The sequence below is a fragment of the Callorhinus ursinus genome, unplaced genomic scaffold (assembly GCF_003265705.2).
Source record: "Callorhinus ursinus isolate GAN/ISIS: 27379988/994484 unplaced genomic scaffold, GSC_fseal_2.0 scaffold2, whole genome shotgun sequence".
Classification (NCBI taxonomy): domain Eukaryota; kingdom Metazoa; phylum Chordata; class Mammalia; order Carnivora; family Otariidae; genus Callorhinus; species Callorhinus ursinus.
In genome coordinates, this window is record NW_027397064.1 from 50298460 (window position 1) to 50312217 (window position 13758).

The 13758-nt window shown below is 36.4% G+C and overlaps 1 protein-coding gene across 6 annotated transcripts in view; it reads right to left on the reverse strand.

The window, feature by feature from the left end:
• Positions 1 to 13758, reverse strand: part of UBE2E3 (ubiquitin conjugating enzyme E2 E3) — an 84745-nt gene that overhangs the window by 40222 nt on the left and 30765 nt on the right. The window contains exon 1 of one of the 6 annotated variants that reach the window (XM_073881746.1): positions 11147 to 11241. The exons of 4 other annotated variants lie outside the window; for them this stretch is intronic. In XM_073881746.1, the coding sequence (XP_073737847.1) occupies positions 11147 to 11226 (80 nt within the window). In that variant the 5' untranslated portion in view covers positions 11227 to 11241. Of the gene's footprint in view, positions 1 to 9371; positions 9629 to 11146; positions 11242 to 13758 lie in introns of those variants that run through there. One more of the 6 variants, XM_073881740.1, reaches the window with a different exon arrangement.

Consider the following 13758-nt stretch of genomic DNA (forward strand, 5'->3'; position numbering starts at 1 on the left):
GGATTCAATATTAATGAATTAACACTATTTATTAAATAAGGTGTCTTTAAACAGAAACATAAGTCATGTACTGACTTGTTGATGAAATGTAACCAGAGGCTCACAGGAACCTAACCCTGTATTTGTCCTAGGAGCAATGGCTCAGTGTTCACTAATTCAGTGTTCATGGCAACATAACCACTGCAAATAATTAAAATCAAATGCATTTCCTTTCCTAACCATCTGATAAATCTTTCTGAAATGAATGGAGCTAGCAAAATTAATCATATTTTCAAGAGTCTTACCAAAAAGGTTGTATTTCCTATCAGATAACTTTAAACATTCATTTTAAACATTCATTTTAAAAAAGTGGTCCATGATTCCTAGACTTATAGTACATTTACCATAACAAATATTAATTGGAAGATATCAATACAGATTCCCACCTAGATTCTAATATTATTTTTAATGCTGTATTACTCCATCAGTACTGCATTTTATGATTTCCAAAATGATATACACATTGTTATTTTATCTTCAGAAAAGTTGTAAGTGAGGCAGGGTAGCTTTTACTCTTAACAAAACAACTGATCAAAAGAGAAAAATTGGTGGTTTCATATACAGGCAAGACTAAAGTCATGGATTCTCAGGACTGTTATTCTGAACCTGAAGATGTACTTGGAAATCATTTAAGTTAAGAAAACAAAACCCAAAAACATTTTCCAACCTACATATGGTTCTTGAAAAAGATGAACTATAAACCAACAAAATAATTAATCTAAAAGAATATTAAGAAATCTATCAGTTCAAATACCACTAAATCACTTTACTTGGTTCCATGACCACAGATATTAATACATTACACATCCAAAAGAAAATCTGTAAAAACCATTTACAATTATTTGAATAATTTTTAAAACTTGGATAAGAACAGAAAAGTAGAATTTAAATGAATATATAATATAAGAGAAAAAACAACATTCCACTGGGATTAATACCTTGTTTGCCAGGAAAAGCACCACAATCCTGACTAAGCTCAGGTTTTTTAGTTTCAATTATGTTATTATATATGCAAGTCTACAAAGACTGGCATAACTGTAGCAATTATCTACTCCATATTTTTGTACCCGTTAAGCCACCTTTCTCAACATAATTACTGTTTTTTATGCACAGTAGTCTATAAAATTGTTGACAAAGTATGCAATTACCCTTTCATTAATTTCAAATGCATTAAAATACCGAAACATTTCCAAATAAAATACTATGAAACAAAAAATAAAACCCCCCTTTCTTTTTCTGACTTCTATCATTCTCTAACTCTAAAAATTTAATAAAAACTTAAATCTACCAGTCAGCTACAACCATGTCACTAGATTTTACACTCATATCCAGGAATTCCTGGATATGTTAAGGTGAATTTAAAATTTTCTAGTTCCTATGATTATCCAGTATTTTTTTCTTATGTATTACATATGAAACCCACTTTTAACTGTTCACCTTCTTTCTCTCAGCTTTATATGAAAACTAGTTTGAACATTTCCTCTGAATCTATACTAGCGCTTTTATTTGATCTTAGATGTCAGAAACAAAAAACAGTTCAGTAACATTTGCTCAGCAGATGGGAAGTCAGTAGCAGCCGTGTTGAAAGAATTAGGAAATGAAGAGTAAAAGGACAAAAATTTGGGTTTAGTACATGATTATTTAGGATCACAACCTTAATAGTTGTTTTGGTTTGAAATGTGTCCCGCCCCAAGCCCCACCCTCCGCCAAAGATGTGTTGAAGTCTTAACTTACAGTACCTCAAAATGTGACCATGTTTAGAAACAGAATCCCTGCAGAAGTAAGTTGAGATCATAAGTAAGGTTGGCCCTTAATCTAACATGGCTTCTATCTTTGTAAGAAGAGAAGAGACACAGTTCCCCTCAAGAAGACGGCCATGTGACAAAGGAGGCAAAGACTAGCATGATGTATGTACAAGCCAAGGAAGGCCAGCAAAGACCAGAAGTTAGAAGAGCCAAGGAAAGATTCTTCCCTACAGGTTTCAGAGGGAGCATAACCCTGCCTTTGAGAACTTCTGGCCCCCAGAACTGTGAGACAATATATTTATGTTTAAAGCCACCCAGTTCGGGGTATGTTGTTACTGGAGCCCAAAGAAACTAATACATCAACCTTCAAAACTAAACTAAACAAAACAACTAATAGTAAAAAGACTTTAAAAAAATTCTGGTACATTATGCCCTACACTGAAAATAAATTGTGCTAAAATTACAAATGAAGCTCCCAACTCCTGAAAATTCTGTAGTTGCTATTATTCATTCAAAATGCAAACTGAACAAAATCTATGCTGTGTTTTCAGAAGTAACCTGAAACAGTTAAGTTAAAAATGCCACTGTGCACTGTATTTTCAAAGTCTGAAAGTTTATATTGGTAGGAGGGAAAGAGATTAATGCAAAGTTAATATGCTTCTGAGTGACATTTATAGGCAGAAAATTTTGAGCACTGGCTGAACATGCTCCATGATTTTATGTCTGTCAACCAAGACTTTCACAGACCCCAACTCTCATCAATTTTAGAGCAACAAGGGAACTTCAGAATTTTAGTTTCCAACTTCCTCATTTTACAATGAAAAATCTGAGACCAGGGAATTTAGATCTCTTCTGCTCCTAGCCTAGATAACTATTTATCAGTATAATAATTCTCTCCTATAAAAAAGGCATGAGCTTTTCCAGGTCCTCCAGATACTGAAAAAAAAGTTTATATATGTTGTACTACTACACTTCGGCCATTTATTGAGATATTACCATTGTATCAAATCAAAGATAAAGAATCCTGGCAGAATGAAAAACAAGAAAGACCAAACTAACTCCTGCAATGAAATTACTTCCTTCTTCAAGCTTTTCAGACCTGCTTATTAAAAGGTCTAATAAAAGAACAGACATTAGAAATTGAAACAAAATGCAGAGGTGTCAGCAGTGAGAAAGGCACACAGTTTTAACTACCTACACTCCCCTGGGTCCAAAAGCTAATAATGAATGAATCCTCTGCACTGAAATATGTGTTTACGTGTATGTATATATACACACACAACACCCCTGTAGATATATAGTACACACTGTGTCTTCCTACAGGTCAAATATTTTATGTATACAGCTGAAAATACTAACCACATGTGTAAATATGGGTGTTTTTATGTGATATGTGTGCAGTTACATATACACGAACATCACCAGAATACATTCTGGTGAGAGGGAGAATCTTTAAATATAAATAGTTTCTTTAGATTTTAGTGCCATAAGGTACTACTATAACTTTATTAGTTGTATTAGAAAAGATGGCAGACAAAATACCAAGAGCAAAGAAAATGCAAGTCCAACAGGCGTGAATGAACCCCAAGCACAGTCAACATGGTGGTCTCATTATGTAGAACTAGGTAAAAACTGTAAGAACAACAACAAAATCAACTAAGGTGAACATATATGTAGAAAGAGAAAGCAGAAAGTAAAAATACTGTTGAAAGAAAATGGAGAAAAAAGTAAACCAAACTCAGAGGGAACTGGAAGATGATGGCTGACAACAGGAGAGATGGGATTCCTGTGACCCAGAAAACCGAAAGTGGGACGCTCAGTCTCTCGGGTCAATCCCTCTCTTTAGAAAGGCAGACTAATTCCCCTCCTACACCCTGCTTATGAAAGTCCCCTTTTTAGTTGGGAGCAGAAAGACAAAGCAAACTATAGGAATATTCTAGATCTAAGTATTATTTAAATTAAAAAAATGTTTAAACCTTTCATTTAGCACTATTTTTAAATAAACATACAACAAAAGAGAGTGAGTGCTTGACAAAATAGGTCAAGGGAGAACCCAGAGCTTGAAGGGACAGATCAATCAAACCTAGAAGTAACCATATTTACCAAAAGGGTGGTGTACATACTACCATATACAAACAGTCTCGTGGAGAAAATCTCCCAGAACTATACACTCATGATTCAGTCTCTGGGGTCCCAACCTCAGATGTACCCGCCTTTAAGCCTTCATTTCTGAGCCTCCCACTAGGGCCTCAACCTTCACCTGAGCATTCCCTCAATCTGAGAGCTCTGGCCACTGTCCTGCTCTAATCTGAGCCCCCAGTCCTTGTGCCCCTTCTTCAGGCTCTGTCCTTCCTTCTCCCCTCTCCCAGGAAGTGTCCCAAACTCTTGGTTCCAGACCCTCTGATAATCCAGGTTCCATTACCGGCCCAACTCTGTCTCCTAACCTCCAGCTCTTTTAAATCAAATGCAGGTGCTCCTGACAGTATTCCCATCTTCTGGTCTGTGATACAGTTCTCAAATGGGATCCAAACTGCCAGTCCCAAACCCACTTTTCTGAAATGTTCTGGCATTTCCAGGCCCTGGCCTCTAACCCAAAGAGATTTCTTTCTCTCTGGACCCTTGGTTCTTCCTACTTTTCATTTATCTTTTCTCTCTTCCTCTCTTTCTTTCTTTTATTTCTCCCCTAGGGAAGGAGGGAGAGCTCCTTGTCTTTTCAGTCTTTCATATCCATTTGTTTAGTGTTGTTTTTATTTATCAAACAGTTTCCTTCTGAAATAAATTTGAGTAAAATATGTGAATACAGGGGCGCCTGGGTGGCTCAGTCAGTTAAGCACCTGCCTTTGGCTGACGTCATGATCCCAGGGTCCAGGGATCGAGCCCCGCATCGGGCTCTCTGCTCAGCAGGGAGTCTGCTTCTCCCTCTCTCTCTGGCACTCCCTTGCTTGTGCTCTTTCTAATAAATAAATCAAATATTTAAAAAATATATGTGAATACAGATTTAAAGAAAAATATCAAATAAATAACAGCAGTAGTGACACACTGATAGGGCAAGTTTTTAAAATGGTACAAAAAAGGGGCACCTGGGTGGCTCAATCAGTTAAGTGTCTGACTCCTGCTTTCGCTTAGGTCACGACCTCAGCGTCGTGAGATGGAGCCCCACATCAGGCTCTATGCTGGGCATGGAGCCTGCCTAAGATTCTCTCTCTCCCTCTTAAAAAAAAAAAAAAAGGTACAAAAATAAATGAAGTTTGTGACACACTGATGCTGTGTAAAAAGCATCAGTTTGGGGGTCAGCAGACTTGGGTAGGTATTCTACCTTTATCACCTGTGAAGTTACCTAGCCTCATCTGTAAAATGGAGCTAACATGGGCAGCCTCATGGGATGGTTGTAAGGATTAAATGTGAAAAGTTTTAAGAAAATGACACTATGCCTGTCACATAGTTGCTGTTTAATAATTTGAGTTTTTTATAGCCCTGTCTCCAACTCCACCATTTTACTGATGATCCGAAAAGTTATAGGTCTTACCCAGGTTTGTGCAGCTAAATTGGTAGCAAATTTAGGATTAAAAATCAGTTCCTGTAACACTGAACCCATTATACTGTTCACTACCATTTATTTCAAAGCCTGCATATGAATGCCAGAGGCAGTGTGCAGATACTTTTTACCTTCCTAATAATTCCTGTAACTTGATAAAACTAGGCTAATTGGACACATTTTAATCTTCACTGGCAATTACTCCAATCCCATTTTCATTGCTCCAACATGCTCTATGGTATTATACAACATTCTCAACAGGGTGACATGAGGACCCAATTTCTACTCGGCTCTTACAGTATAGTTAGCTGTAATTTCTCTAAGTCTCATCTCTAGCACGTGGGGCAAGGACCAAGTGATTGCTTAGTGATTATACCCATTTCAAGCTACTGTGCATTCCTTTAAGTACTTGCCAATTTTTTGTTACCATTCACTGTTGATGGAATTTGTAGCATCTGTTTTTTAAATGTCTATTATTTCTTGGGGACTTCTTAAGCCAATTGGCTTGTTTTTATCAGTTCTTATCTGTTGAAATGATAAATTCAAAGTAAAAAGTAGTCTTGCCTTTATCATTTAATGGAAATTATTCATTTTTCCAAGAATGCAGACACTGTCTTTTTAACACTGCCACTAGTTTGTTTCCACAAGATTATACTTTATCATTTACTTCATTTGGTTTTGTAAAAAATAAAATCCTTTACCTTTATTCATCTTCATTTCAAAAGCCCATCAAGTACCATCTATTCCTGATTTATTTCAATAAATACTGAAGTTATTGAGAAATGTTCCAGATTTACTAGAACCAAAAAAATCCAAACAATTTAGTTTGTGAAAAACACATACAAGCTACATGATAAAATAAAGCTAAGTCAATTTTGAAAACGGCTAAATGTGGCCCTAGGTAGGAGTGGCTTTATATATTGGGCCATAAATACCTTATTTCAATTTTTAAGTATCCTTTTGTATGCCCCTTTAAACTAAGCTGACAACATACAAATAGTTCTGCTTTCATTTTTCTCTCTCTCTTGATCCTTAAACATTTGAAGGTATCAAGCCCGCCCCTTCCATTTTAAAAAGGGAAAATTTTCATATAAAAAAAATCTCTTTACTTCGTTTTCCTCTGCAGCTACTGGCCTCAGTCCCTCTCCTCGCCACAATGACTCAATTAAGAGTTTCCCCACCTGGCGCCTCTATCGCCTTCCTTTTCCCACTTGCTTTTCACGTTACTCCAATTTATCTTCACCATAACATTCTTCAAAAACAATTTTGCTAAAGCCACCTCCAAGAGCCAAATCCACTGAACATTATTCAGTCCTCAATTTATTTGACTTTGATACACCCTTGAAACACGATGTTCCTTAGGTTTCCTTGACACGTATCTTCCTAGTTTTCCTCCTTCCTCTCAGGCCTCGCTTTCTCAGCCTTACTTGCCGATTAGCCTCCTCTAATCAACCATTAAAAGACAGTATTCCTCAGAGTTCTTTAAAATTTATCTTCTCAGTCTACATTCACCTAAGTGAACTTTATCGATACCTACACACCTAAAATTGCCATTTATATACCTGAAATTCTCACATAATTGTGTCCAGCCCAGACTGCTTCTCTGAGCTAGACTGGCAACTTTCCATTTCTACTGACTGTCTCTTATGTAACTCAAACTCAGTTCATTCAGAAATGAACTCAGAATCTTCCCATTAACTTAGCCCACCACAACCACAACCACTGAAAACAAAAACCAAACCAAAACTCCATACCCACTTTGGCCTTTATCCAGGCTTCCCTATCCCAGATATAGCACCACCTTCACTTTCCTGTCAGAAAGTCATACCTCACATCCCATCTCCTTCACCATCCACGTCTTTCCAATCACAAGATTCTTTCCATCTTCTGGCATATCTCTTACAGGTATCCACTTCTTTCCACCTCCACTGCCACCACCATCACCTCTCCTGAACCACTAGACGCATGTTAACGGATCTACTAACATCTCCTCTTGTTCTCCCTTGCACAGCAGATTATATTTTCTGAAAAGGACCAACATCAATACTTTTTGGTGCAAATGCTTTTCTAAAACCTTGCCATTCCCCATTAGGAGGCATGGTCTATCTCTCCTCTTTCTGAATTTGGGTGGGACTCTGGAACTAATTTGATGAACAGATTACAGAAGTGATGCTGTATGACTTCCAAGGCTAGATCAAAAAAGGGAAGGAGACTTCCACCTAGTTTTCTCTCTCTCTCTCTCTCTCTCTCTCTCAGTCTTTCTCTCAGAATGCTTGCCCCAATGCTTACTCCGGAGGCAGTTAGCTTTATATTATGAGAACATTTATGCAGCCTACAAAGTGACCCATGTGGCAAAAAACTAAGGCTTCCTGCCAACAGACAGTGAGGAACTGAGACCTCCTGCCATTTTCTCAAGCCATCGAGAAAATGGATCCTCTAATCTAATCAAGTCTGCAGATAACTAGCCTGCTGATACCATGACAGCAACTTGGTGGAAGATCTTGAACAAGAACCACTCAGTTAATCCTCTCCCAAATTCCTGACTCAGAGAAAGTATAAGATAATAAGGTTTCCTATTTTGGCCTACTAAGTTGGGGGCAATTTATTAAGTAGCAATATATAACTAACACAACCCTTCTGGTACACTATCCTAACACTTAGTATTTTTTCTTTGTTACATTTAACATATTTGCAATTAAAAAAAAAATAACGTATGTGGCTTCCTAAATAAAAAAAGAGAATATGCACAGAGACAAAGCCTCACTTGTCCACGGTTACATGCTCGACACCAAGTAATGTCTAATGCACAGTAGGTACTCCAGAAATATTCAATGAAAAATGTGTCAACCAATATCTTACCTCTAAATTCATAACTATAAATGTGTTATAAGATGATAAAACTTTAGTTCAATGTGTTATGCCATCAAATGGCTTAATACCTCAATTTAAAACAGAAACTTACAAATAAATAAATATATGACAAGTAGAAATAGGGGTGACTGTTTGTATGTGTGTTTATCCAAGTATTAGCACACATAAAATATACTGCACTCATTTTACTAGTTAGATCTTCCAAACTGGCTTCAGGCATAACAAAGAGATTATGTGAGGCATTAAATCTTAAATCTCTGTGTGCTTACCTGACAATGTTTGGTTGTCATATATATAACTTAAAACAATTAACACACAGAAATGAATCCATGAAAATGCATGTACATATGCATGTGTGTGTATATACATACACACAGACAGACACACACCCCCTGACCATGTTTGTTTTTTAAGGGCTAGCAAGGTAACCTAAAATATATACAGCAAACTACCTGGGAAATAATGTAAATCATAAGACAATACTGATTTCAAATGACAACTGATAAACCATCTTGACTTTTTAATCAACTGAATAAAATAAAATTTGTCTGAGCTAAGTTGCAAATTGACAGCATATACTTATATATAATAGATTTGTTAAAACTAATCCAATTGGTGTTGCTAAGACACTGCTGCATAAAAAAGGAATATGCATACTATTCAAAAATGTCATACTTGGCAGGGGGAAAACAAATTTGTAGCTAGCAACCAATCACAATGCTTTCTCTCAAAAGAGAGTAATTAATTTTTCTACCTCCCAACTAGTGACTGAGTCCTCTACCTTGCAGTGAAGCAAAACAGAGCTGCCTTTCCACATAAAATGATAGTTTAATTCTGAAAACACTAAAGACACAGGAAAACATGATGTATTCTATGGAGTCCACTTTGCCTAACAAACCTTACTCAGGGAATCTAAAAGCAAATAAACAAAAATTACTGTCCATAAAGTGAAATTAAATAATCAGAAAAAATGTTAGTTAATCTTTATCATTTGTTCTTCCTAAAAGCAGTTAAAAGCAGGACATATGGTTTGTTCGTTTCAAAAGCTAAAATAAGAACAATAAATAATGGTATGATCCAATTTTTATAACACTACTTGCCAGAGGATCTCAGTGATTAAACTGTTATAGCTCACACAATGCTGACATTAAGATGGAAGTTGAAAAATGGAAGAACATTACCTGGCAGCTAACATAGTTAGTAATGACACTTCTATATCATGGCTCCTTTGCTGTCTCTGGGTTATCTTTCTAAAAGAAAATTCTGTTTGAGCAGCACTAGAAATAACGCTGGACTGGAGCCCGGAGATCTGGACTTTTGTTCTGGCTCTAAACAAAAATGAGTCAAGATCTTGTGGCCAAGTCACTAAGTCACTCCTTGATTTTACTAACAAAGTGAGGGGCTTATAGTGGGTTAAGTCCATAATGGCCCTGCCTGTCCTATGATGTGCAGCTAAAGCTAGTAAGTCTTCAATAGGAAATTTTAACTCACAACACTCACTAATAAGGAAATGAGTAAGTTCATTTTTGCAGAGGTACTCAAAACACACATAGAAGTCTGAGACATATTTGAATATTGCCACTAAGCACATCCATATAAAAATAAAAGGCAAAAAAGATTTAAAAAAAAAAGGATGTAACACAAACTGCCATCAGGAGGTATGTATTTTCAACATCATACTTTTTATCAAAAAGGGTTTTTTTCCCTAACGTCAAAGGCTATTTTAGTTATTCTGAAGTCCCACTAGAAAACATTGTTTATCCAAACATAAAAAAGAGAAAGTATAATATGATATTGAGAAAAATTCTACTAGCTACTGTTTTCCTTTTATATCTAACTGTAAAACCAACTTCACATGTAACTTCTGAATCCATTTTTGGCAGGTACAAAACAATTGCCAAAATCTAACTAAAACAGTTCCAATCCTACTAGAATTTCTACACCATGGCAAGGAGAATTTTTAATTTTATAGAAATATTAAAAACCAGCATAAAAAAAAAAAAAAAAAAAAAAAGCTCCCTTTCTACCAAAGAGCACACAGAAAGATTAAGGAAGATAGGCAAAACTGAAATACATGAATACCCCTTTGACTTCTTCTACAGCTAAGAAAATCAACCACTACTCTTATTTTAAAAAGGAATCAGCTAAAAGCAACCACCTCAAAAAAATAACTCTCCGATATTATAAAGGACAGAACAAACAAGAAACAGTAGTTCCATAACATGTTAGCAACCAGTTCTAACATACCTGAAATTGCACCTACTACTTACTGATTTCTTTGAATGAACACAGGAAATATACAGAGAGGTATTATTAATAATACAAAAGAATACAGTCTACCTACCACAAATATGTATCTTCTAATTATTACACCAGTACTATAGCAGAAGTAAATAACTTTGGGCGACTTTCATCTTACTCTGTTTCTAGTTTATAAAAAACATTACCGTGGTCCAGGAAGGGTTTTACTTTTTTTTTTTTTTTTTAAAAAGGATGTGACTGGAATCTTACCACAACCACATTATCTGGCTAGAATAGGAAATAGTAATAGCATTTACAGTATCAAAATATACATACCTTAGAGGGCAATTAACGAAGAATAAACAAATATATTAAACTGGAATGGTTTATCAAGAAAAATAATAGACTGTAACTTTATAAGAAAATGTATACAGTAGCTAAACACCAATGTGCTTTTAAATACCACCTTGAAATACTAGATATCAATAAAATCTTAAAACAGTGCTTTGTACATTTCTTGGAGGAATTAGTATTAGCATGTACTTTAAAGTACAGGAGGCAAAAGAAATTTTCACAATCGGCACTTCAGAAGGAAATAAATACTGAAAGGAAGAAAATTATTTTTTTTCATTGACTCCAAGCAGGTCTCTACACTACAACAAACAGATATGGTATGTCAATTTATTAATTCAGATAATGAAAAAAGATCACTTACTTTTGTAATGTGCCCAATCTCTCAATATCAAAAATATTACATGGCCAGGAAAAACACCACACGAGCATTAAATTAACCATTACTGAAGACAATCAGGCATTAAGTCAGGATATTCTTTCATAAGGAGCAGGCAGGTGACAAAATGTCAGTTGGCTTACAAAAATAACTACATCCTTTGCCTTTTTACCATTTTATGCAAATAGTATAAAATATGCTGTTTTTAGAATAACCACCTTTAGCATGCCTATAGTATTTAATGCATCAAGACCCAATGTTATTCTGTTAAAAACAAGTTATAGCCCAGTCTGATGAGGAGAGAATATGAGATTGACCGACTTTGTCAAAGACTACCAGGGACAATCATGGTCATAATCTATCAATTATTTCAAACTTAGATCTCAAGAAATTAAACCATCACCTACCTCTCAGTAACTGTTTAATGTTTGCTTTTAAGAAGCTGACCTGCCTTAAGCATGCCCAGTGCTCTTTGACCCACTTACAGTATGACCTTTTCCCAGCCTAAAGCCACTGAGGAATTCCCTTCGGTCTCCTTTACCCTCCCTTTATCACTATACACTGTGTCGGAGCCAGGTCCAACTTCTCATGGCTACAACCCAGAGCTGCCTGTAAAACTGCCCTCAATGGCTTGGAACTGGGAAGCCCTTCCTGACACAGTCAGGCTCTAATACATATCCCTGGACCTCAGCTGGAACAAAGAATGCCTCTTCCACCAGGAGTCAACTTCTGTGCATACAAACAAAATGTCCACGGCCACTTTAACAACTTGCTAGACCAATGCAGTGTAGCAGTTAAGAGCATGAACTCAGGAACCTGAGTTCAAATCCTGGTTCCCCCTTTTACTAACTATATGATATTAGGCAATTACTTTAACTCCCTGTGCCTCAGTCTTCTCATCTCAAAGTGAAAATAATATTCATAAGACTGCTATAGACTTGCAACAATGCCTGGCATATAGTAATCATTCAATAAATATTAGCAGAATTATTTGCAAAGTGTCCAGCCAAACCTCAGGTAGGCAAAGCGTCCAGCCAAACCTCAGGTAGGAAAGTAAAACCCTTACACAAAATAACTGCCTGGCTGGCATGGTAATCATATCTGTTTATACTGTAGAGACCCCACGATGTCACAACTGGTTATTTCATCACTAAGGCCAAAGCTTAAATGGAGTATCTTGGTATTTGTCAAGTCCTACTTTAAAAAGCCAGGCTACAGACTATTCAGAATATAAAATACTGTATTTGTATGATTTTTATTTTCAGTGTATACTTGGGGTATAAGCACAAAATGACTTTTTTGTTCCTGTAGAAGTTTGGATAAAGGTTCAAGACTCCATTCACAATATGGTAGCCACTAGCCACATGCAGCTATTACATGTTTAAATAAGTAAAATTAAATTACAGACTCAGTTATTTAATGGTACTAGCCACATTTGAAGTGCTCAGTTCCCATATATGGCAGGTATCAAACTTTGCTACCACTGTAGAAAGTTCTTTTGGATAACACTGGTGTAGACAAAGCCCTCCAGCACTAACCATATGCTCTCCTGGCCTGCATTCACTGTCTTGCCATCCACCGAGCAGTGGCAGAAAGAACATCCTGATGCGGTGCTCCTCCAGAGGAAGTAAAGCTGGAGACCAAAACTGATCCAATGGAAGGTCCGATGGCCTAACTAACTGCAGCTCCAATTTCCAGCTCCCCATTAGAGAACAATGTTTTACAGCTATTCACCCAGGTTATTTCCAAGCACAAAGGAAAAAAGAGATAATCATGATTGTTTTTACTTAGTTCAGTTTTACTTAGTTCCACTTCCTCTTCTTTTCCCAGTTCAGTCTATTTGCTTAATAAAACAAAAAAAGTACTAATCAGGTCTATTTACCAATGGAGAGTAACAGCTGGAATTGACTACGTAGCTGTGTGGGAAACAAGCTGGCCATGCTTCTCGCTAGGCCCTACCACCCACTGTCCAGATGAGGAAAAGGATAAGGAAGCAAGCTGTTCCACTTGGACTCAAGAACTCTGAAAACCTGAAGAATTACTTTTCTTTTTCTCATCTTATTCAAAGGAGTGTGGGCATAGAGGATCTGACTTATTCAAATTGTAATTCCAGCCTTATAACCCTCTTGCCAAATCTGGGGCAAGAGAGTTGGAACAACTTTGAAAGACTGAGGGATGAAAGAGACCTGAGACTATCTGGCTCAAAATATTACAGGCTCAGGGATGCCATCAGCTAAATTAGTTCATGGTTTCATAATATTTCCAATGCAGTACTATCTTGCTAGAAAGGAGATCGAATTACAGAACATCCTAAACCCTGCATGGCTTTTAAAGTAATTTTATTCTGAAATTTAGAAATGTTTAAGTACTTTTAGTAGTATCTTTCCTCAAAAATTCTTTCAAATACCAGTCTCCTCTGAAGTGTTAGAGGGCCCCCAAAGGGTTTCTAACTAGTATTTATTTTTGCAAAACACAATCGTTTTTGAGGCTGGGTTGCCTTATGATGAAAAGACCCATGCTCAATTTAGCAAATAAAAATACAGGATGATCTCTCCGAATTACTTCTTACAACTGCACACAAATCTACAATTATCTCA